Genomic DNA, 23,918 nt, shown 5'->3' on the forward strand with positions numbered 1-23,918 from the left:
CGATAACCTCCTCCTTTTCTACTAATGACTGCTCACTACTTTTCCTTTGAAATCTCTCAAATTTGTGACACTCACAGCCCTCCTGTCTCTCCCTCCCTAATCCTATTCTTGTCCACCGCCTCTCCCCCTATCTCTTCTACTCTCAACTATTTCTCTGCTACCTCTCTTATTGAAATAGCACCCATCCTTCAAAGTGCCCCATACAAAGACTTAGTCTCAATTACTTGCCTCCATCTCTCTGAGCTCTTTAACCTCACTCTCTTTCTCCGCTCGACTCTTCCCTGCCTCATTGAAATCTGCAACCGTCTTACACCTATTGAAGAAACCTTCTGCTGACCGAAACCACCCAGCAATCTATATCACATTTTCTCTCCTTCCCCCCTTATTCAAAGTCCTTCAGTGGGTGGTCTTCGACCAGATCACCAAGTACCTTGAGGATAAAGGCCTTGTACATCCACTTCAATATGGCTTCAAGAGGGAACACTCCGAGACTGCACTCATGTATGTCTCCAACTTTCTCTCTAATGAGCGCCACCATTCCAAACTCTCTTCTAAACTCATCCTTCTGGGTCTTTCTGCCGCTTTCAACACTGTGGACCACTCCCCTCTCCTCCTCACTCCTCAGGACCTTGGGTTTTGTAAATCTGTTCTTCCCTGGACAGCCTCCTACGTAGAAGTTCTGTCCTTTAAAATCTCTTGGAACTCTCAATCTCCCGCCCACCCCCAACTCTCCCTGTTGGCGTCGCCCAAGGATCAGTCCTTGCATCTCTGCTTGTCACTCTCTACCCCTCTGACCTAGGAAGAACTATCTCATGCTTTGGCTTTCGCCATCACCATTTTGCTGATGACACTCAATTGTGTTTCTCCTTTCCCACCTTCATCCCAGCCATCTAAGAACGAATTACAAAATTGTCTCATTGCAGTTTCTCCTTCCTGCCTGACCTTCTTGCTTCTCCTTAGATAGCAGACTACGACTGCAACAGTTCATCACGACCACTTCTGCTTGTATTAACCTTAAATGAAGCATTATTTGGCAAGTGCAGAGCCAGGAGTTGCAGAGGAAATGAAACTTGTAGCTCAAATACGGAGAGCTGAACAAGGGGTTGAGAACGTTCAGGTCAAAATGTGGTTACCAGGAAGGAGTGTGGTTGATTATTGGATTTTCATTTTTGCACTGAAAAATAAATAATCTAGTCCTATTGAAATAACAGTGTAATCACGCTGGGAAATAAATAAATGGTGGCACTCGAATAAGGGTGTTGATGTCAGAGATTGTATGTTAATTCCTTGAAAGTATGAAGTCCATCGTATCTCCCTGATGAAGGTTTGGTGAAAAAATTGTGAGGCTATACGCCGAAACCGGTTGGAAGATAGGAGGCTGCACTAAATATGTGACATACTCTTTCCTTATATTGTTTGTGGGAAATGAATTTGTATTTGTGATATATGTGAAATATCTTTTTCCTGTTATTTGTGGGAAATGTATTTGTATTTTTGATGTTAACTAGTGAAGTATTGTGGAAAATTGTTCTATGAATTTGCTATTGTGCGATGAATTTCCTAACATTTTAAACTTAGGGACAGATAGGGTCAATTGTTTTATATTTCTGAATATTACATTTAAGTGAATCACCCTATCAAAGATGGCTTCAATTGCAATTATTGCATCCAATTACATTTTTGTAAACTGTTTCTTAAATCTATCCCGAGATATATACATTTTTCTGTTTTGTTAGTACCTGCTCACTTGTCTCTAATTATAGGGAACCTTCTTTGAGATTAATGCGTATTAACCTCAACATTCAGAAATGTCATTCTTTTCTTACTAACCACCTCTACAAAAACTCTAATCCCCACTCTCATGCTCAGCAAACTGGACTAGTGGTCAAACCTACTCCCTGGCCTTCCCTCTCTACTCCTTCCTCGCTCTAGAGAAAGTCCCCAACTTTGCTACCCCTACTCTCTAGAACCTACCATTATCCTCTGCCACTTCTGCATGCCAACATGCTGGTTGCTTTCAACACACAACTGCTCTCTTTTCAAGCTCCTTCTCCTAGTCTACAAAGCTATCAATGGTCTTGCTCTTCAGGACCTGTCTGATTGTATCTCAGCTTACTCACCATCTCGTTCCCTCTGATCCTCCTCTGCACTCAGCCTGTCCTTCCATACCGTCCCTGTGCCTCCTCTCCCTTCCACTCTTACTCCCTCCTCAATTCGCTCCACTGGAACTCACTGCCCATAAAAATCAAAGCCAGCCCACCCGTGAATGCCTTCAAAGCTTGGCTAAACTTTATTTACTTGCTAAAGCGAAAGTGCGCCTTGCACTCTATCCCACCCTGCATATCTGACCAAACCAGTGCCCCAGTGATGCTTAAGTATGTAATTTTGTATAAATAGTAACCCTCTTTAGATTGAAGCACTTGCACCCTTAGATTAATGTTACCCTTGTAAGTCATTGGGCCTCATTACAAATCGCCCGGTATGGAAACAACGGTGGCGGTTAACCCGCCGCCACCGTTGTTTCCATGCCGGGCGATCACCACTCCTGCAGGCGGGAGGTGATGTTCCCGCCAGGTCTGACCTGGCGGATGTAACACCGCCCGCCTGCAGGCAGACGAGGAAACAACGGCAGCATTACAAGATGCTGCCGGTGTTTCCATGATCCCCATTCCCATTGAGTCCCATAGGACCCAATGGGAATGGGGATTAACACCATTCCGCCTCCGTGATTCCCGGAAAACCGGGGTTGTAATGCCCCGGTAATTCCGGGAATCACGGAGGCGGAATGGTAATATGAGTCCGGCGGTAACCAGGCGGTTTTACCGCCGCGGTTACCGCCGGACTCGTAATGAGGCCCATTGTTTTTTTATATAAACATTTTTGTTTTGCTTTGTACCTGATCTATGCCCAATTATTCTGTTTTTTTAAAAACCCTCAAATTGACTCCCCTCTTTTTTTTATCTTTGTGCTATTGTACAGGCACCCTTCATGGGAAGGCCTCCACCATCTATTAACACGTTATTGTAAGTCATTTTGTGATCTAAATTGACATCCCTGTTCTTAAAGGAAATATAATAAATACAAAAATACTGCGCTCTACTTACTTTAGGTGCCAGAAGAAAAAGTGGCCGATCCTCTGATTGGTCAGGGCCTTCTTGATAAGGAATCGCGCAAGGGGGTTATCCAGGTACTGCTCGTACTTCAGCACCTGTATATGTGAAAATTACATGGACAGTCAGGATGGCACAGTGTGGAGGCAGCGCCTCTAAAACAAAAAAAATGGAGGGACAGACACCTGGATGCCTGGGCACAGAATGAGGCAAGCAAATCTATGAAGAAGGGACGAGAACCTCAACAGGGGGCGCATTGCGTACAGGTAGCATATCGGTGGGCATGTATTCAGTCATTTTATTCCAAACCAAAAAGAGTGGTACATAAGAGAGCGGTCAATAACACTTAAAAACACTGAAAAGATTAAATACATATATAAAGGGTAGTGGGGTAAGGGGTTAAAATGTGACGAGATGGGGTGGCTTTAAAAGAGTTGAAAAAAGGGGCGTTCGGGGGTGGGAGGCATCCCAAATGAAAAAAACTAAAAATAATTCTGTGTTTTTGGGTGTTTTGTCCGTGATTTAATTTACCACTCTCTAATTGTGGTCGGTAAGATCACATATAATCGGGTGGGCATAGCACACTTGAGTAAGGAAGTGATAGACACCTGTTCAGGATGTGCAATGCATGCATGAAGCACCTTTGCAAGGACGAGACATACACCAGGTCAGACATTCAAGGAGGTCAGCACCAGTGCAAGATTTGGAAAGGCATCAAGTCAGATTGTGCTCAGCCTGCTGGCGGCACCTATGTATGAAAGATGGACAATGACCAGGACAGGCATAGCACAGGGTCTTAGTACTTGGTAAAGCAATATTGGTCATGGCAGAGTGCGTATGTATGTTTGTTTCAGAATTAGAAGTGTACGACATGCATTACTCACCGTAATAGCATTGCTGATGATTGTATCTGCTTCGATTCACATGCTGTGCATATGGTCCGACATCCAGTGGTAACCACAGTGTATTGCATCTCGTCTTTCGGGGACCGAAAGGGGACGCCGCCATAGGAGTGTCAGTAACACCCAAAATCCCTCACGCGCCGAGGTCTCTCCGATTGTATTTTATCTGCCATGAGGGAGCCCAGGCTATTGTGAGTGAGTACATAAAGAGAGAAAGTAGTAAGACGTCTATGTTCCTTCCACCCCAGGGGGGAGGCAGGGTGGGCGCATGTGAATCTAAGCAGATACAATCATCAGAAATGCTATTACGGTCTGCATGTGCTAATGCATGTCTTCTGATGCTTGTTAATCTGCTTAGACTGTGCATAGACTAGCGACCAGTACCCGGAGTTGGAGGTGGGGTGTGAGAAGGAACAGTAGTAAAAAGATGTCTTAATACTGCTTGTCCCACCTGAGAATCAGATCTAGAATGAGTGTCTAGGCAATAGTGTTTTGTAAAGGTGTGTACAGAACTCCAGGTGCCGCTTTGCAAGACTCAAGGGGAACATTTGCAATGAACGCTATGGACCCCCCAGTGCCCAGAGAAGTGCTCTAGGCTTGAAGGGCAGTTCTCTCTTAGCAAGAGTAGAACATAGTGTGATGCATTTGACAATCCACCTTGAGATAGCGGATTTAGAGACAGGATCCCCTTCTCTACCAGCTGCCACTGAAACTAAAAACTGGTTTGTTTTTTGCAGTGATTTTGTTCTTTCCAGGTAATACATGACTGCCCTGCGCACATCTAGTGTGTGTAGGTTTCTTTCGCCATGCTAGTGGGATTCTGGAAGAAAATGGGTAGTTCAATTTATTAGTTCACAAGGAACTTCGAAATTAATTTAGGCGCAAATCGGGGATGAGTGCGCAGAACCACCTTATCCTTGTGGACTGTTACAAAAGGGTCTAGAACTGAAAGGGCCTGTACTTCACTAACCCTTCTAATGCTAGCCACTAGGAAGGCTGTCTTATAAGTAAGGTCTTTTAGACTTGCTTTATGCATTGGTTCAAAGGGAGACCCCATGAGTCTGGTCAATACCACATTTAGATCCCATCCAGGAGCTGGGTTAGAAACAGGGGGATGAATTCTCTTAACCCCTTCCAAAAAGGCCTTAATAACAACAGGTATTTTCCACCACAACACTTTCTGTTGTGACGTAGTGTAGGCTGAGAGAGCAGCTAGATGAACCTTTAGGGAATTAAAAACCAGTCCCGAGTCTAACAAGTGTGTCAGGTACAACACAATGTGGGCAGGAGAGAAGTCAATCGGGTTGATGCCCTTGGTATTTATTGCACCAGATGACAAAGCGTTTCCTTTTTACTGCAATAGCAATACCGGGTGTTAGGTTTCCTAGCTTCCCTAAGTATGTCCATGCATCTCTGAGGGAGTTGAAGGTGTCCGAACTCTATGACCATAGGACCCAGGCCGCTAAATTCAGAGTTTGTGGGCATGGGTGTAATGTTTCCCCTCTGTCCTGAGACAACATGTTGTACGGGCAGGGCAGTTTCATAGGAGGGGAGAGGGACATCTCCATCAGAGGAGAGAAACAGGGTTGGCGGACCCACATGGGGGCCACCAATATCATGGTGACTGGTTCCTGGTGCATCGTGTGCACAACCTTGGTGAGGAGGAGAGTTGGGGGGAAAAGCGTAAACAAATTTCCCTGACCATGTTATCCAGAGCCTGTTCCCCTTGGAGCGGTCCTGGGGATACCTGGAGGCGTAGTCTTGGCATTGAGCGTTCTCCTGAGTGGCGAACAAGTCGATCTCTGGGAAGCACCATTCATGCGAAGACGTTGGAGAAGACGTTTTCGTGTAGACGCCATTTGTACTCTGGGTAGTGGGAAATCCCTGCTGAGCACGTCCGCTAGAATGTCGAGTTCCCCGGCAACGTGTTGGGACAGCAGGAACATCTTGTGTTTGAGAGCCCACATCCAAATGTTCTGGGACAGCTTGGATAGCTCTGGACAGTGTGTGCCCCTCTGCTCTGTTTGTTTAGGTAATACGTGGCTGTGGTGCTGTCTGTTAAGATCAGAACTGTCTTCCCCTGTAGCTGTGTCTGAAAGGCCTTCTGTGCTTTGAATACTGCTAATAGCTCTAACAGGTTTATGTGGTTGGATGCTATTTGTGGGGACCACACTCCATGTGCTGTCTGCTGTAGCAGATGAGCCCCATACCCCGTGAGAGATGCGTCTGTCGTGCGAGTGGCTTCTACTGCAGGGGTGGTGAAGGTCTTCCCCTTCAAGAGGTTTTCCCTAAACCACCACTGTAGAGAGAGAACGAGGGCTGGCGAGACAAATATCAGATCCTCCCATTGTCCGCTGGCCTGACACCACTGGCTGTTGAGCCACTCTTGCATGGGACACATGCGCAGATGCGCGTGAGGAACTAAATAAATGCATGACGCCATCATTACTAGCAGTTGTATGGCCTTGCGTACCATCACTTCCCGACTGGCTACATATTGAGGGATCTGAAAAAGCATGTTCTGAAGCCTTTTGTTGGAGGGGAAGACAAGGCTGTCTTTGGTCCGAATTAGAGCCCCCAGAAACTGTTTGATCTGACCGGGGTCTAAGCAAGCTGGATTTCTTCTCATTGATGGAGGATCCCAGACTGAACAAGAGGTCTATTGTCTTCTGAGTGTTCAATAGGCATGTTTCGTAAGATCCCTTGTTATGAGCCAGTTGTCGAGGTAGGGATAACCGGGACGGATAGTCTGCGCAGGTGTGCTGCCGCTACTGCCAGAACCTTTGTAAGCACCCTTGGCGCTGAAGCAATGTCGAAGGGCAGTACCTTGAACTGATAGCGCCTGTCCTCGATCATGAACCTTAGATATTTTCTGTGCGCTGTCAACATTGAAATATGAAAGTATGCATCTTTCATTTCTAGTGTCGCCATGTAATCCATGTAATCCCTGTTTCAACAGTGGGATTACTTCCTGCAGAGTTACCATACAAAACATTTGAGGTTTGACAAATTTGTTCGCTGGGCACAAGTCTAATACAGGGTGCATGGTGAGGTTCTTTTCGGGTACAAGGAAGTACACTGAATAAATACCCTTGTTTAACTGAAGAATAGGGACAGCTTCTATGAGGTCCTTTTCCAGAACTGCTTCCACCGTTTGTATCAGGATTTGCAGATGGTCTGGCGTCAGGTGTCGTGCTTTGAGCGGTCTGAATTGTGGTGGTCGGGCGAATTCCACACAGTACCCGTGGGTGACCGTCTTGAGAACCCACTGGTCTGACGTTATCCCATCCCATGCCGAAAGGAAAGATGTTAAGCGCCCCCTGACTGGGGTGACATGGGAGGGGACCTGGATCCGTAGGTCATTTCTGACCAGAGGCTGTGGCTCCCTTGGGGTTGAGGCCTCTGCCTTTCCCGCGCCGCTGTCCCCTGGGTGGATACTTGGCGGGGGTGCTGGATGCCTGTCCTGAGTTCCAGGTATTTCCTGCATTATACTGGTTTTGTGTGGAACGGGATTGGCCCTGAAAGGACTGGCGGGAACCGCTTCCCCTCTGGGGGGGAGGGTTTTTGGGTGATTTTTGTCTCGAGGGCATCATCAACCGCCGCATCGCTGCTCTCTGCCCCAACTTTCAGTGCTATGCGGAAGACACTCAACTCATTTTCAGGCTACCCTCGGCCTCTTCCTCTTCTTCCCTCATCTCTGACTGTCTGTCTGCTATCCAAGTGTGGTGTGCCGCCAATGACCTCTGCCTTAATGCCAGTAAGACTGAGATTCTTCTCATCGGCACACCCGCCCCCTCCTTCCCTGTAGCCCTTTGGCCGGCCTCTATTGGCCCTCTTCCGGCTCCCACCTGCAAGGCTAAAAACCTTGAGGTCATCTTCGACTCCACTCTCCCGCTCTCCTCACATCTCTGACGTCTCTCAGAAGTCACAATGCCAGATGCACCTCATCATGTATTCTTCCTTTCTTCTCCTTCCCCCATAAACTCACTGTCTCCAGAGCTCTGGTTCTCTCTAGGCTGGACTATTGCAACAGCCTCTTTCTTAATCTGCTTGCTCCTACTCTCCGCCCTCTGCAACTTATCCAGAACAGGACTGCAAGACTTGGCCTTCACCTCAAGCCCAAGGATCGTATCTCTTCGGGACTGAAATCTCTGCACTGGCTCCCAGTGGCTGCAAGGATTAAGTTCAAAACCCTCTGCATCATCCTCAAGGCCTTCTGGGGCATAGGGCCTCAACACCTTAAACTCTGTTTTCCTAAATATCTTCCTTCTCGCGCTCTTCGCTCATCCGTCTCCAACTCCCTCAGGGTTAGTCGCTTCTCCAAGCAACGAATTGGTGGTAGATCTCTTTCTTTAGCTGGTGCCTCCCTTTGGAACAGCCTCCCTGCCTCCCTTAAACTTGAGAACCATCTCCGGTTCCGGAAGCACCTCAAAACCTTTCCCTTTGCTTCTGCTTTTTCTCCTCCTCTCCTCTGCTGACCTCCTGGCTGAATCCTGAACTGCACTGGCTACCTGGACACACTTTGATCCCGAGCCCAGGTCCCTCCCCCGCCAGCGTCTCACACCCGCACTGCCCACCTGGCAATCCCCGCACTTGGGGACCGTTTCTCTATCCCTACAGTGCCCCTACCAGCCACCTGATGTCCGCAGTTACCCATGCACTTGCCACATGCTGGCCGACACTTACTTATTGCTATCATCTTGTACTGCACTATCCCTGCCCCCTTCCCACGCACTTGCGCGATCTGAATGTCACCTGGCCTAGTAGGATCGTTGTCCGCCTTCCCTTTGTTGCCCCTCCCTTGCCTCGTCGCGCCTTGAAGCACTTGTGCATAGGCGCGTTATAAATGCCATATCATACCATATCATAGGGAATCAGGGGTTGCATGGCCCTTAATGTATGCAGGGTCAGTAGGCGATGAGCGAAATATGTTTTACACCCTCGGATTTACTGCCCTAGTCTATGCTGGTTAATGGAATTCAGAAGAGGAATGGCTTGACTGGAGGAGGGCTTTTCTTTGAGGATATCTTCCACAAAGTCTTGTTCGTGCAAAGCCTCCTGGGTGGCGATTTGAAAATATTCAGCAGCCTTTCTCAAGATGGCGTTGAACGCCATCTGATCGACCACTGGGGAAGCCTGGTGGGCCGGAGTGGAGGGAGGGGAATCCAAACACAGGACATCCTGGTCCTGGTCGTGAGTTGGGAGCGCCCATGGTTCCGCCTCAACCTGGTGACTGTCCTCCGAGTCTCCTGTGGGATCCGCCTGGTCATCCACAGTGTAGTCTTGTAGGAAGGTAGTATCCTCCTCCTCCTCATCATAAATGTCCTTATACGTGTCCATCTGGATCTCGTCTTTCGAGGTGGATGGGAGTGTAATCCTCCTGAGAAGGTCCTACAGTTCTTAGAAATTTAGAAGCAGGCACAGAGGGAGGGTCCTTGGGGGTAGGGTGCTCTCAAAGCGAGACAAACTTCTCCAACCTATCCATACATCCTTCAAATTTTTCTCTGGTCCATCTAGATGAACCAGAAGGGTGGAACATTTTATTTTCCTCCCTATGGTACCGGAATTTGTCTCCAATAGAGCTAGACAAAGGCACATGACTTTCTACGTAGTCCTCGCGAGCATCGGGGTGCTGTGGTGCCTCGCACTTCGTCTTTTCTTTAGACCTCTCCTTCAACCGTACCGCCGAAGCAATCCTAGCGATGCTTTCGGAGATGTTCAGCGAAGCAGGGTGATGTGCCGGTTGACTAGGAGGCCTAGCGGTAGATTTTTCTCCTACCGGGGCCTTAGGGGCGTCGGAGCGTCAGCAAAGCGCGCTTCAACAGCCAGATGTCTTTTGGAGGTTGCACCCTTTAGTTCAGAAGGCCCAGTCGCAAGACGCTGCAGCGGGGAAGGCTGTTGATCTTGAAGATCAGAGGATCCCGTTGAAATGTTCGGCGGTCCTGTTGGTGCTTTCGCCCGTTTCGACGGTACCGTCGAAACCGTGGTTGGGGTTGTGTGTTTAGTGTAGCAATCTTATACGCCCCTGTCGCAGGGTGTTATCCCCATAGCGTGACTCGCGTCAAACCTAGCAGGGTCGGGGACGGGTGTGGCGGACCGTCGTGAGGTCGATGCCATCCGACACGGATGCCTGGTCATCACTAGTACACCTGTCACTTTTGCCGGGTGCGGTGGTGGGGGAAGAAGATCCAGCCCATGACATGCCGTAGATTTTTAGGCCGCAGGAGTTTACAGGCCACGCACCGCGCTACGTCGTGGTCAAGGGGTAGACAATTGTTGCACTTAAGGGGATCTGGCCCTGCAAGGGGGGCAAAACCTAAATGGTGTCCTTTCCATAGCGAAAAGCAATAAAGGCGATGACCAGACCTAGAGGGCAAAGAGGGGAAAAGAGGAGAGACATAGCTGAAATTATGACCACCCCGACCCCACTCTCCCTACTGTGTAGGCCGATCAGAGGGTACGGCCATGTGGATGCCTCCGCCACCGAATCGCAGGCGTCGAAGTCCACTGCAGTCTTCGGCGTAGTACAGGAAGCACCGTCAAAATGATAAACAAGGTGATAACAATGTCTCTTATAAAAGAGATCTGCAATAGGGCGACCAGTAATCTGGGCGGAAAAAAACAATCTGAGGGACCTCAGCGCGTGCAGGATTTTGGGTACACTATACGTCACGATAGGGATAGTGTTACAGACACGCCTACGCCGACGTCCCCTTTCGGTCCCCGAAAGACAAGATGCAATACTCGGCGGTTACCACTGGATGTCGGACCATGTGATTCTAAGCAGATTAAAAAGCATCAGAAATGAGCATTATTACATCATGTATGTCACATAGCGCCTGCGGTCTTAGTAGCTAGTACAAAGCCACGTATCAGCCAATGCACCATGTCCAGGGCTACTGGCTCCACATTTCTCACCTCCGTGCATCTACATTGTCACAAAGCCCATAGTACCTGGACAAGCTGGATCAGGTACTGCGACAGCTTGTCGTCCGTCAGCCCCTTCACCAAGCACTTCAAGGCAAACTCACGCACTACCGGGTCTGGGAAATTGCAATCCAGCAGCTCCAGTGAAAGCTCAGGTTTGATGAGAGGCCACTCCCTCAACAGGCAGTACATCTGTGTGGAAATAGAAGATGCCGGGTGAGATACACAGGCCAAAATCCCCAACCAGAAGGAAATCTGTGTGGAAATAGAAGATGGAGGATGAGATCCACGGGCCCAAATCCCCAACCAGGACGATATCTGATCTACCAAACATGCGAAAGCATTCACAATGCAGAATTCTGAACCACCTAATAGAGAATCGTCCATCATACAGAATCTGCCAACATGTGGCCATGCGCATGCACCAACAAAGTCATACACAACAAGCACTGCCACCAAAAATCCCAGAGACACAATGAACCGGTACTGTCCAATCACTTGAGATCTACTCACCCAAAAGAGGACTTATCCTATACCAAACAGACTCGCTCGCATTATTCAGATGCCGCAAAGTGGCTTAACAAATCTACCGTCTTGTAATTATTTACAAACACCAACTAAAGACAATCAATACTCAACAAAAGTGTCTCTCGCCTCTCTCGCTCTGGGAATAGCCGAGACATAGCACCAGTAGTCCCCAAAAATTGTCCTTCAGCCGGGGCACTGCAGTGTCCCCGCATGTGTTACTGCAACATGAATTGTAAAAGAAAAGCGTGCAGGCACAACAGTAGCACCAAACATGATTTCAGTGTGATAGGCACTGTGAAGAAAATAGCCAGTACCAGAGCCCCGAAGGACGACTCTCCCCAAATGTATATATATGACTCAGCTTGCCATCTACTTCTAGGCTATTATCATAAAACGGAAGTCGTCTTTCTCCTATCTGTGGTATCTCTACCCTACAGCATCTCCTTCCTGCTTCACCTTGCTCCCTCACCCAGGCTTTGCAACCTTGGAGTCATCGTTGATAGCTATCTGACTGCAACACTCCACTGCCTCTGCTGCGCCTCAATATTTCGAAAAGGCATCCATTTCTTACTAACCACTCTAAGAAAAATGTTATCTCCACCTTTGTACCCGACAAACTTGACTACTGCTCAAGCCTAATCATTGGCCTTCCCCCTCTACTCCTTCCTCCTTCTAGACAAACCCCTTAGCTTTGCTACCCACACTCTCTACAATCTACTCAAAAGCTCCCTCACTTCTACCTACTTACAATATGCAGGCCTGTGCTCCATGCATCACTGCTCTCTTATCAAGTGCCTGCTCCTAATCTACAAAGCTATCAATGGTCTTGTTCTTCAGTACCTGCCCGATTGTAACTCTATTTAATCACCATCTCATTCTCTTCGTATCTCCTCTGCATTCAACCTCACTGTCTTATGGCACCCCTTTGCGTTCCCTGGCTTACGCTCTTTTTCCATAATCGCCCCGCCCACTGGAACCCGCTGCCCATCGCAATCAAAGCCAGCCTAGCAGTTGTTATTTTCAAAGCTCAGTTTAAACTTCGGGGGCCTTGCTAAAGAGAGAGCTCCACCTGCCCCCTCCCCCATTCTCCCAACCTGAACTCACCACTCCCTACAGTGACCCGTCATAGTGTAATTTGGCATATGTATACAGTACTCCTCTTTAGTTTGAAGAACCTGCCCCCCTTAGGTTAATGTTACCTTCATACGTCACCTGTTTCTTATATATATTTTGTTCTTTTTGTTTTTGTCCCCGGGTATGTGTCCCACCCCACTTTTTTTTTACACTCTCAAACTTGCTCACTACGAAGAGACGCACTTCGAGGGAATGCCTCATTCATTTGTAATGTGTTATTGTAAGTCATTTGTTATTGAAATTGACACCCTGTTCCGCAAATAAAAGAAATATATATATATGATACATTACTCACCGTAATAGTATTTCTGATGCTTGTATCTGCTTAGATTCACATGCTGTGCATAGGCCGACATCTAGTGGAAGCTGCAGAGTATTACAGTTTGTTTTTCGAAACTCGAAAATGGGCGTCGACACAGGGCGTGCCAGTAATACTATCCCTAGTGTGACGTCCCCTGTACCCATGATCCCTCACGCGTCTAGGACCCTCAGATTGTATTTTTTCTGACATGAGGTAGCATGAGGAGTAGCGTGAGTACAGATGATCCAAGCAGATAGAAGATAGATAAGACTACAAGCATCCATGCGCCTTCTCTCAGAGGGGAGGAAGGGTGGGTCGCATGTGAATCTAAGCAGATACAAGCATCAGAAATACGATTACGGTGAGTAATGTATCCCTTCTGAGGCTTGTGGAATCTGCTTAGATCACATGCTGTGCATATATTAGCGAGCAGTGTTAGAAGGAGGTGGGATTTGAGAAGGGTCATGAGCAAATAAATGTCTTAGAACCGCTTGTCCCACTTGAGTATCTGTCTTGGAATGGGTGTCAATGCAGTAGTGCTGAGTAAAAGTGTGAATAGAGCTCCAAGTAGCTGCTTTGCAAATGGTGTCAAGGGGAACATTTGCAATGAAAGCCAGAGTGGCCCCAATGCCTCTTGTCGAGTGGGCTCTGGGCGTAAAAGGCAAAGTTTTGTCAGAAAGAGAGTAACACAACTGGATACAGTTGACAATCCACTTGGAGATGGCACCCTTAGAGACGCGATCTCCCTCCTTGCCTGTGGCTACGGAGACAAACAGTTGATCTGTTTTCCTAAGCGGTCTGGTCTTGTTTACGTAGTAAAGGACCGCCCTACGCACATCTAGGGTGTTAAGTTTAACCTCAGCCGAGCTTTGTGGGTTTTGGAAGAAAGCCGGAAGCTCGATGGACTGGTTTACATGGAATTTGGAAATAAACTTAGGTGAGAACCTAGGGTGTGTCCGTAAAACCAGCTTATCCTTATGAATAGTAAAGAAAGGATCCTGCACTGACAGAGCCTGAATTTCACTGACCCTTCTTATGGATGTAATGGCCACTAAGAAGGCAGTCTTATAGGTCAGGTGTTTGAGACTCGTTTTATGCACGGGCTCGAATGGGGGGGGTCCATGAGTTTAGATAGCACCACGTTCAGGTCCCATCCTGGTGATGGGTTAGAAATAGGAGGGTGAAGTCTCTTTACTCCTTCCATGAAGGCCTTAACTACTGGTACTTTCCACCACGACACCTTGTTATGGGAAGTGGTGTATGGTGACAGGGCTGCCAGGTGTACCTTCAGCGAGTTAAAACCAGCCCTGCATCCAGCAGGTGGAGCATGTAAGTAACAATAGTGGAAGGAGTGCAATCAACTGGGTTGACTTGCTTACTCTGGCACCAGATTACGAATCTCTTCCATTTGTCAAAGTAGCAGTGCCTCGTGTTGGGCTTCCTAGCCTCTTTTAGGATGTCCATACACCTCTGTGGTAATTTGAGATGTCCAAACTCTATGACCCCAGGAGCCATGCTGCCAGGTTCATTGAGTTGGGTTGAGGGTGCACTGTTTGACCTTGGTGCTGGGACAATAGGTTGTACCAGCTCGGAAGTCTGATGGGTTCGCACACCGCCAGTCTGCGTAAGTATGGGACCCACAGTTGTCTCGCCCACATGGGAGCAACCAGGACGAGCGTCATCGATTCTCTGTTCATCTTGTTGACCACCTTCCTGATTAGAGGAGTTGGTGGAAAAGCGTACGCAAAGATCCCTAACCAGTTCCCCTGGGAGTCTGGTTGGGGGAACCTGGATGCGAATCCTGGGCATTGTCTGTTTTCGCTTGTGGCAAATAGGTCTATAGTGGGGAAACCCCACTGAGAGAAGATATCTTCTACGATTTCTCTGTGTAGACACCACTCGTGTTCCTCTGGGAGGGGGTCTCTGCTCAGAGCATCCGCTAGGGAATTAAGATCCCCTGGAACATGTTGCGATGACAGGAAGATGTTCCTTCTGAGTGCCCATATCCAGATTTTCTGGGCAAGCTTGGACAGATTTGGCGAGCGAGACCCTCCTTGTTTGTTCAGGTAGAACATGGCTGTAGTGCTGTCCGTCCGGATTTGCACTGACAGGTTTAAAAGGTAGGGTTCAAAAGCCTGGAGCGCTCTGAATACTGCCAGAAGCTCTAGCAGGTTGATGTGATTCTTGGCCACTGCGTGAGACTAGAGACCCTGAGCTGTGTGGTGGAGATGGTGAGCTCCCCACCCCGTCAGGCATGCATCGGTTGTGACTACCGCCTGTATCTCGGGATCGTAAAAGGGTTTCCCCTTGGACAGATTCTCTCTTGTCCACCAGAGAAGGCTTTGTACCAGTGTTGGCGAAACGACCACTAGATCGTCCAACTGACCACTTGCCTGAGACAACTGTTTCGCCAACCATTCCTGCATGGGACGCATGCGCAGGCGCGCGTGGGGAACCAGGTAAATACATGACGCCATCATGCCCAGCAAACGCATTGCTTTGCGTACCGTTATCTGGCGACCGGACTGGTTTTGCGAATTTGCAGCAGTATATTCCGAATTCTTTCCTCTGAAGGAAAGGTCAACCCCTCTTGAGTGTCTAGGATAGCGCCTAAGAATTGTTTGGATGTGCTTGGCAATAGACTTAAGACTTTTTCTCGTTTATTGAGAAGCCCAATTCGAAGAGGAGGTCGATAGTCCTTTGAATGTTTGTTCTGCAAATTACTGGGGTTTCCCCCGTGATGAGCCAGTCGTCCAGGTAAGGGTACACCGGGATTGCCTCCCTGCGTAGGTGTGCTGCCGCCACCGCCAGTACCTTGGTGAATACCCTTGAGGCCAAAGCTATCCCGAAGGGCAGTACCTTGAACTGGTAGTGCCGACTGTCCACCTTGAAGCACAAGTATTTTCTGTGCGCTGGGAACATGGAAATATGAAAATAGACATCTTTCATGTCCAATGTTGCCATGTAATCCCCCTTTTTTAGGAGGGGGATTACCTCTTGGAGAGTTGTCATGCAAAACATTTGGGGCTTGACATACTTGTTGGCAGGCCGTAAGTCCAATACTGGGCGCATTGTCAAATCTTTTTTTGGCACAAATAAGTAAGTTGAATGAATACCCTTGTTTACCTGGTGTCCCGGGACGAGTTCTATTGCGTCCTTTGCTAGCAGATTGACGATCTCTTCTAGGAGGATCTTCTGGTGTTCCAAAGAATGTATTTTTTGTCGTGGAGGATGGTCTCGGGGACGCTCTAGTAGTTCTATACAGTACCCCGCGGATACTGTTGACAGCACCCATCTGTCTGATGTGATCCCTTCTCAAGCTTGGGTGAAGTTGGAAATGCGTCCCCCTACTGGGGTTGCGTGAGAGCGGACCCTGAACGGAGCGTCACTGTTTCGGTGGAGGCGTGCCGCCTCCTTTATTGGGGCTGCCTCTACCTCTACCACGTCCTCTCTTATTCCCCCTGCCGTAACCCTGGGTAGACTGCTGGTTAGTATTGTTCCACTGTGTACCCTGCCCCTGGGAATAGTTAGAACCTCTCTGGGAATTTTGGCCGCATGGGCGACGAAAATTGCCATTCCCTCTCTGATTCGGGGGTTTAGTGGTTAGCTGGCCTAGGGATTTGAGTGTTTCATACTCGTCCTTAGCATTCTTTAGTGCGTCCTCGATCGCCTTACCAAACAACAGATCCGGCTCCACCGGTTTGTCCAATAACGACGCTTGTGTTTCAGCCTTGAAACCAGACTGGCGTAGCCAAGCGTGTCTCTTAATAACAGTTCCTTCGGCTATTAATCTACTGGCGTTATCCACAGCATCAAAGGTTGCCTTTAAAATGCAACCGGACACGGCTCTTCCCTCCGCTGAAACTTGTGCCAATTGGCTCTTTAAGGGTTCTGGTGCGGAGTCTGAGTGCCGCGACCTCTTCCCACTGATGGCAGTTGTAGCTGGCCAACAGGGTGGTGGAGTTGGCAATCCTTGCCTGGTAGGCGGAAGTGGAGGCCACTTTCCTGCCTAACCCATACAGTTTTTTGCTCTCCTTGTCGGGAGGAGCCTCGGACGATAAGGGTGTTCCAGCCCTCTTACGGGTGTTAGTAACAACCAGGGAGTCCGGCTTCAGATGCCGCCTTATATACAGTGGGTCTGATTGGGCCGCCTTGAAAAGTTTTTCAATCCTAGGGTTCACTGCTCTGGTGAGGTTAGGATTGAGGAGTGACGGGTCTATTCTTCTCTGAATAGATTTTAGGATTGGCTTGAGCAACAGGCCTCCTCTCCCCCACTAACTCTTCTGCAAAGTCTCTTTCCTCCTGGGCACCCTGGGTGTCAATATGGAAATGTTCGGCTGCCCGAGACAGCACTTCATTCAGGAGCGGCTGGTTGTCGACAGGGGAGTCGGTAACCGGGGCCTCTCTTTCTACTGGGGACTCTACCCTGTAGGGGTCTTCCTCCTCCTCATCTTGATCCTCATCATCCCCATAGTAGCCTGTCCCAGTTTGTTCCTCCACCATGCCCAAATCTGGATTCTCAACAAAGGATGTCTCTCCCTGGTAATGAGAGTAGGGCTGGACGTAGAAGGGGTCTGAAGACCCTGTTGGTGTCTCAAAGTGGGACCTTGTACTTGGAGGTATAGGATCCTTAGAGCCAGAGGGTGCTGACCCGTCGGGAGTATAAGCAAGAAAGTGCTCTCGGTTTTGTGCATAAAAATCTGCCAAAGACGACATTCTTGACATTATCCTATCTATGTCAACACTAGTCCATTCTCTGGAACTGGGAATGACCCTTTCTGGGAGTTTTCCAAATTTATCCTAACTAGACTTGGTAGCCTGTGCAGGGGTTTTGGTGTTATCAGAAGACCTGGACTTGTCTTTCTGTTTTTGAGGAGTGGAGTGTTCTACGGGCTTGGAAGTGGGTAGAGACTGCTTCCTTTGTTGTTTCCCTCCCTCCCCGTGACTGGAGGAGTGTTTCCCGTGTGTTTTAGGGCCCTCTGAGCTTTTCGACGCCTGCCGTCGAGGTTCGGGGGTCTTGACCCTATCCTTCGAGCGTGGAGGTGGGGGTTCGGGATCTGTAGTAATTCGGTCTGCGGGCGCCGACTCTTGGAGTGTGGCCTGAGGGTGGAAGTCGGCTTCGTCTTCCGACGATCGAGCTTCCGTGACCTTAGGGAGCGAGGCACTCTTGGCAATAGTGGATGTTTGCCTGGCGTCGTGCGGCGATCTAGATCGAGAGCGCCCAGAGGACGCTGATTCGGACTGTTCTCTACGTGCCTCTTTCCGAGAACTCTACGTGCGCGTCGAGTCTCGGTTGGACTTTATGTGCTTTGTGGAAGTGTCATGGGAAGCGCTTTTGTGGCCGGGGGTGTTCCCCATAGCCGGCCTGCCGGTCGACCTTCCGAGGTCGGTGACTTGCGCTCGGCTGTCTTTCGACGCCATAAAGCCCTCACCATCCGAAAGTACGGCGTTGCTGCCATCGCTGAAGGCGCCCTCCGCTCCCATTGCCTCTTGCCGCCTGGCATGGTGGGCCCAACGCTTGATTGAACGGTCCTTAAGTGTTTTAGGCTTAAACCTACTACAGGTTCTGCAATTTGCCTCGGGGTGGTCCCTCGGCAAGCAGCGGTTGCACGTGGCGTGCCTGTCGACCCAAGGGTATTTGCGATTGCACTTGGGGCAGAATTGAAAGGGGTACCCTCTATACGCACCTTGTGGCAGCGGGCTGGTAAATGTAGGAATATATAAGTGTATCTATATATTACAAGAGTGTAGAGTATGACCACCCCCCACTCTCCCTACTTGCAGGGCCGAGGCCAGCGGCTCAGGCCTGGGCCGAGACGGAAGCCTCGAGGCCCAAATCCATCGTGCAGTCGACGGTCGAAATCCTCTCCGATCCGGCAGAGTGTAGAAATTCGGTATCTCGACGTTGGGGGTGGAGAAAGGGGTAACATTATCAATATTTTGCATAATTATGGCTTAGGCCAGGGAACTCCGCGAAATGCTTCCGACCAGTATGGCGGAAAAAAACAATCTGAGGGTCCTGGACGCGTGAGGGTCATGGGTACAGGGGACGTCACACTAGGGATAGTATTACTGGCACGCCCTGTGTCGACGCCCATTTTCGAGTTTCGAAAAACAAACTGTAATACTCCGCAGCTTCCACTAGATGTCGGCCTATGCGCAGCATGTGATCTAAGCAGATTCCACAAGCCTCAGAAATATATATATATAATACATTACTCACTTAAATCGTTTTTCTGATGCTTGTATCTGCTTAGATTCACATGCTGTGCATAGGCCAACATCTAGTGGAAGCTGCAGAGTATTAAAGAAACTCGAAAAGGGACTTCGACAGGGCGTGCCAGGAATACTATCCCTAGTGTGACGTCTACTGTATCCATGATTCATCACGCGTCAAGGTCCCTCAGATTGTTAGTTTTCTGACATGAGGTAGCATGGGGTGTAGCGCGAGTACAGTTGTATCCAAGCAGATACGTATCAGACAAGCTCATAAGCATCCACGCGCCTTCTCTCCGAGGGGAGGAAGGGTGGTTCGCATGTGAATCTAGGCAGGTACAAACATCAGATATACGATTACGGTGAGTAATGTATCCCTTCTGAGGCGTGTGGAATCTGCTTAGATAACATGCTGTGCATAGATTAGCAAGCAGTGGAAGAAGGAGTTGGGTTGTAAGAAGGTTCATGAGCGAATCAATGTCTTAGAACCGCTTGATCCACTGGTCTATCTGTCTTGGAATGGGTGTCAATGCAGTAGTGCTGTGTGAAAGTATGAACAGAGCTCCATGTAGCTGCCTTGCAAATACTGTCTAAGGGAACATTTGCAATGAATGCCAGAGTGGCCCCAGTACCTCTTGTGGAGTGGGGCCTGGCAGAGTTTTATCTGATAGGGAATAGCACAGTAGGATACATCTGACTATCCACCTAGAGATAGCGTTCTTAGAGATGCAATCACCTTCTTTGCCTGGCGCTATGGAGACAAATAATTGATCTGTTTTCCTTAGCGGTCTGGTCCTGTCTACATAGTAGAGGACCGCTCGTCACATCCAGTGTGTGGAGTTTTACCTCAGCAGAGCTCTTGGGTTCCTGGAAGAAAGCCGGTAGCTCAATTGACTGGTTTACATGAAATTTGGAGATTAATTTAGGTGAGAACCTAGGGTGGGTACGTAAAACCAGTTTGTCCTTATGTATAACAAAGAAAGGATCCTGCACTGACAATGCTTGGATTTCACCAACCCTTGTTATGGAAGTGATAGCCACTAAGAAGGCAGTTTTATAAGTCAGGTGTTTGAGACTAGACTTGTGCATAGGCTCGAAGTGGGGGTCCCATGAGCTTAGCGAGTACCACATTGAGGTCCCAACCTGGCGGTGGGTTAGAAATTGGAGGGTGGTGTCTCTTTACCCCTTCCATAAATGCTTTGATGACCTGTACTTTCCACCGTGAGACCTTATGGGAAGGTGTAGGCTGACAAGGCTGCCAGGTGGACTTTTAGGGATTTAAACACTAACCCTGCGTCTAGCAAGTGGAGTATTTAAGTGAGAATGTTAGATGGAGTACATTCTATGGAGCTGATCTGCTTAGTCTGGCACTAATTTACAAATCTTCTCCATTTGCCAAAGTAACAGTGCCTAGTATTTGGTTTTCTTGATTCTTTCAAGATATCCATGCATCTTTGAGGCAGATTGAGATGCCCGAACTCTATGACTTCAGAAGCCATGCTGCCAAGTTCATTAATTGTGGTTGAGGGTGCACTGTGGTTGAAGGTGTGCTGGTTGAGTAGCTTGTACTGGCACGGGAGTTTGATGGGATCGCACATCGCCAGTTTGCACAGATGTGGATACCATGGTTGTCTTGCCCACATAGGAGCAACTAGGATAAGCGTCATTGGTTGCGTGTGTAACTTGTTCACCACCTTCTTCATGAGAGGAGTTGGGGGGGAAAAGCGTAAGCAAATTTCCCTGACCAGCTCATCCATAGGGCGTTCCCCTTGGAGTCTGGCTGGGGAACCTGGACGCAAAGCCTGGGTATTGACGATTTTCACTTGTGGCGAATAAGTCTATAGTTGGGAAACCCCATTGAGAGAAGAGGAGTTCTACGACTCCTTCGTGTAGACGCAACTCGTGTTCCTCTGGTAGGGGATCTCTGCTCAATGAGTCTGCTAGAGCGTTGAGTTCCCCTAGAACATGTTGTGATGACAGGAACATTTTCCGTCTGAGTGCCCATCTCCCAATTTTCTGTGCAAGTTTGGAGAACGCGTACCCCCTGCTTGTTGATGTAAAACATCGCTGTAGTGCTGTCTTTTAGGATCTGGACAGACAGGTTTATTAAATGGGGTTTGAATGCCTGAAGGGCTTTGAATACTGCCAGAAGTTCCAGCACATTGATGTGGTTCTGAGCTGCAGTATGAGACCACAGACCCTGAGCTGTGCGGTGAAGGTAGTGAGCCCCCGACCCTGCCAGTGAGGCGTCCATTGTGACAACTGCCTGTATCTCTGGTTTGTGGAAAGGTTTTCCTTTTGGTTAGGTTTTCTCTTGTCCACCAGTGAAGGTTTTGTACCAGTGTTGGCGAAACGACCACTAGATCGTCCCACTGACCGCTTGCCCGAGACCACTGTTTCGACAACCACTCCTGTATAGGACGCATGCGCAGGCGCGGGAGAGGAACCAGGTAAATGCAAGATGCCATCATGCCTATTAAACACATTGCTTTGCGCACCCTTATCTGGCTGCCGGCCTGATAATGTGGTATTTGCAGTAACACATTTTTTTACTCTTTCCTCTGAAGGAAAGACCAATCCTTCCTCTGTGTTTAGGACAGCTCCTAGGAACTGTTTTGAAGTGCTTGGCACTAGGCTTGATTTTTTTCTCGTTGATGGAGAAGCCCAATTGAAAGAGGAGGTTGATAGTTGTTTGGATGTTTTGTCTGCAAATCAGAGGCATTTCCCTTGTTACGAGCCAGTCATCCAGGTAAGGGTACACTGGGAATGCCTCCCTGCGCAGGTGCGCTGCCACCACCGCCAGTACCTTTGTCAATACCCTTGGAGCCGAGGCTATTCCAAAGAGCAGCACCTTGTTCGATATCTTGAAACGCAAGAATCTTCTGTGGGCTGGAAACATTGAAATATGAAAATAGCCATCTTTCATATCCAGTATTGCCATGTAATCCCCCTTTTTTAGTAGCGGGATTACCTCTTGTAGCCTAGTCATGCAGAGCTTTTGTGGCTTGACATACTTGTTTGCAGGGCGTAAATCTAATACAGGGTGCATTGTTAGATCTTTCTTTGGCACAAGGAAGTAAGTTGAATAAATACCCTTGTTTACCTGTTTGGCTGGGACCACTACTATGGCGTCCTTGAATAGAAGTGTAGTATCTCTTCTAGAGGGATCCACTGATGTTCTTCCGAGTGTATTTTCTGTCGTGGGGGGTGGTTGGGAGGACGTTGAAGTAGTTCTATACAGTAGCCCCCTGTTACCGTGGACAGCACCCATCTGTCTGAGGTGATTCCCTCCCATGCGTGGGTGAAGTTGGAAAAACGTCCTACTGGGGAAGCACGGGAGGACACCTGGAGCGGAACGTGACTTGCTCTGAGGTGGAGTGCCACCTAGAGCTGGGCCTCTGCCCCGACCACAACCTCTGCATTGTCCTGTGGGATAGCCTTGGAAGGCTTGTCCTTGATTACCTCCCCAAGAGGAGCCTTGGCCCTTATTGTAGCTGGATCCTCTGAGAATTTTGGCCCCGAAAACGGCGAAAATTACTGTTACCTCTCTGACCAGTAGGCTTGTTAGTGAGTTGACCTAAGGATTTTAGAGTGTCATACTCGTCCTTTGCAATTTTAAGTGCGTCTTCTACGGCCTTACTGAAGAGCATGTTAGGTTCCACTGGTATATTTATTAGAGTGACCTGCGTTTCCGGTCTAAAACCTGACTGGCGTAACCATCCCCTCCGCAATAACTCTTCCGGCATTGTCCGCTGCATCAAAATTTGATTTAAGGAGAAAGGTAGATACGGCCCTTCCATCTGCTGCCACTTGAGCTAGTTGTGATCCGAGTGGCTCCGGGGCAGATGAAAGTAAAGCAGAAATCTCTTCCCACTTATGGCAATTATAACTAGCCAAGAGGGTTGCATTGCTGGCTATACTGGTTTGATAGGCCGCAGATGAGGTGACCTATCTGCCCATGGCATAGATCTTTTTGCTTTCTTTATAAGGTGGAGCCTGCTCTCTTTCTAGTTGTAGTGACAACTAAGGAGCCTGGTTTCAGTTGGCCTCTAATATATAAAGGGTCTGAGGGTGTAGGCCTAATGAATTTCTCCACGTGCGGGTTAACGGCCCGTGTGAGATTGGGTGCTTCTAAGGATGGCTGTATCCTGCATTGCACTGATCCTAGTAGCGGGATAAACTGGCCCACTGTCTTTTTGTCCCCTAGGATTTGTTCTGCAAAGTCTCTATCCTCCTGTACCTCTTGTGTGCCAATTTGAAGTGTTCCACCGCCGAGCCTAATACTTCCCTGAGGAGGGGTCGATTATCCACAGGGGACTCGACAACTGGAGTGTCTTGATTAAGAGGGGAGTCTATGCAGTACATGTTAGCCTCCTGGTCTGCCTCGGGGTCCTCGTCATCCACGTAATAAGGTTCATCTGTATTCACCTCATTAAGTTGAGGGTCAGATGCCTCCACAAAGGAGATATCTTCTTGGTCTAATTCACGGTCATATTAATCTATAACCGTACGTTGTAAGGGAACATTAGAGCGAGACCTTTTAGAAGGGGGATGAGTAGGTAAGGCAGAGGCTTCAGAGCCAGAAGGGGCTGAGGTGGGAGGAGTGGAGTGGAAACTTAAAGTAATCTGGGTTGCTCTCGTAAAAATTGTCCATAAAGGTCATTCTTCGCATTACTCTATCAATATCTTGGGAAGACCATTCCTTGGAACTTGGGAACACCATAGATTGAGGGGTAAGACCCAAGTCCTCATTAGTGGGAGGTATTACTTAAGGCCTAGAATCCTTAGGTTTTTCTATGG

The 23,918-nt window shown here is 48.5% G+C and overlaps 1 protein-coding gene across 2 annotated transcripts in view; it reads right to left on the reverse strand.

Annotated features, from left to right (window-relative positions):
* Positions 1-23,918, reverse strand: part of LOC138567041 (phosphatidylinositol 4,5-bisphosphate 3-kinase catalytic subunit alpha isoform-like) — a 363,865-nt gene that overhangs the window by 61,170 nt on the left and 278,777 nt on the right. For both annotated transcript variants that reach the window (XM_069644869.1, XM_069644877.1), the window contains 2 exons: positions 10,967-11,131; positions 3,105-3,208 (listed from right to left, as the gene is read on the reverse strand). In XM_069644869.1, coding sequence (XP_069500970.1) covers positions 3,105-3,208; positions 10,967-11,131 — 269 coding nt within the window. The remainder of the gene's footprint in view (positions 1-3,104; positions 3,209-10,966; positions 11,132-23,918) is intronic.

The sequence above is a fragment of the Ambystoma mexicanum genome, chromosome 1p, assembly GCF_040938575.1.
Source record: "Ambystoma mexicanum isolate Mex_15411 chromosome 1p, UKY_AmexF1_1, whole genome shotgun sequence".
Lineage (NCBI taxonomy): Eukaryota > Metazoa > Chordata > Amphibia > Caudata > Ambystomatidae > Ambystoma > Ambystoma mexicanum.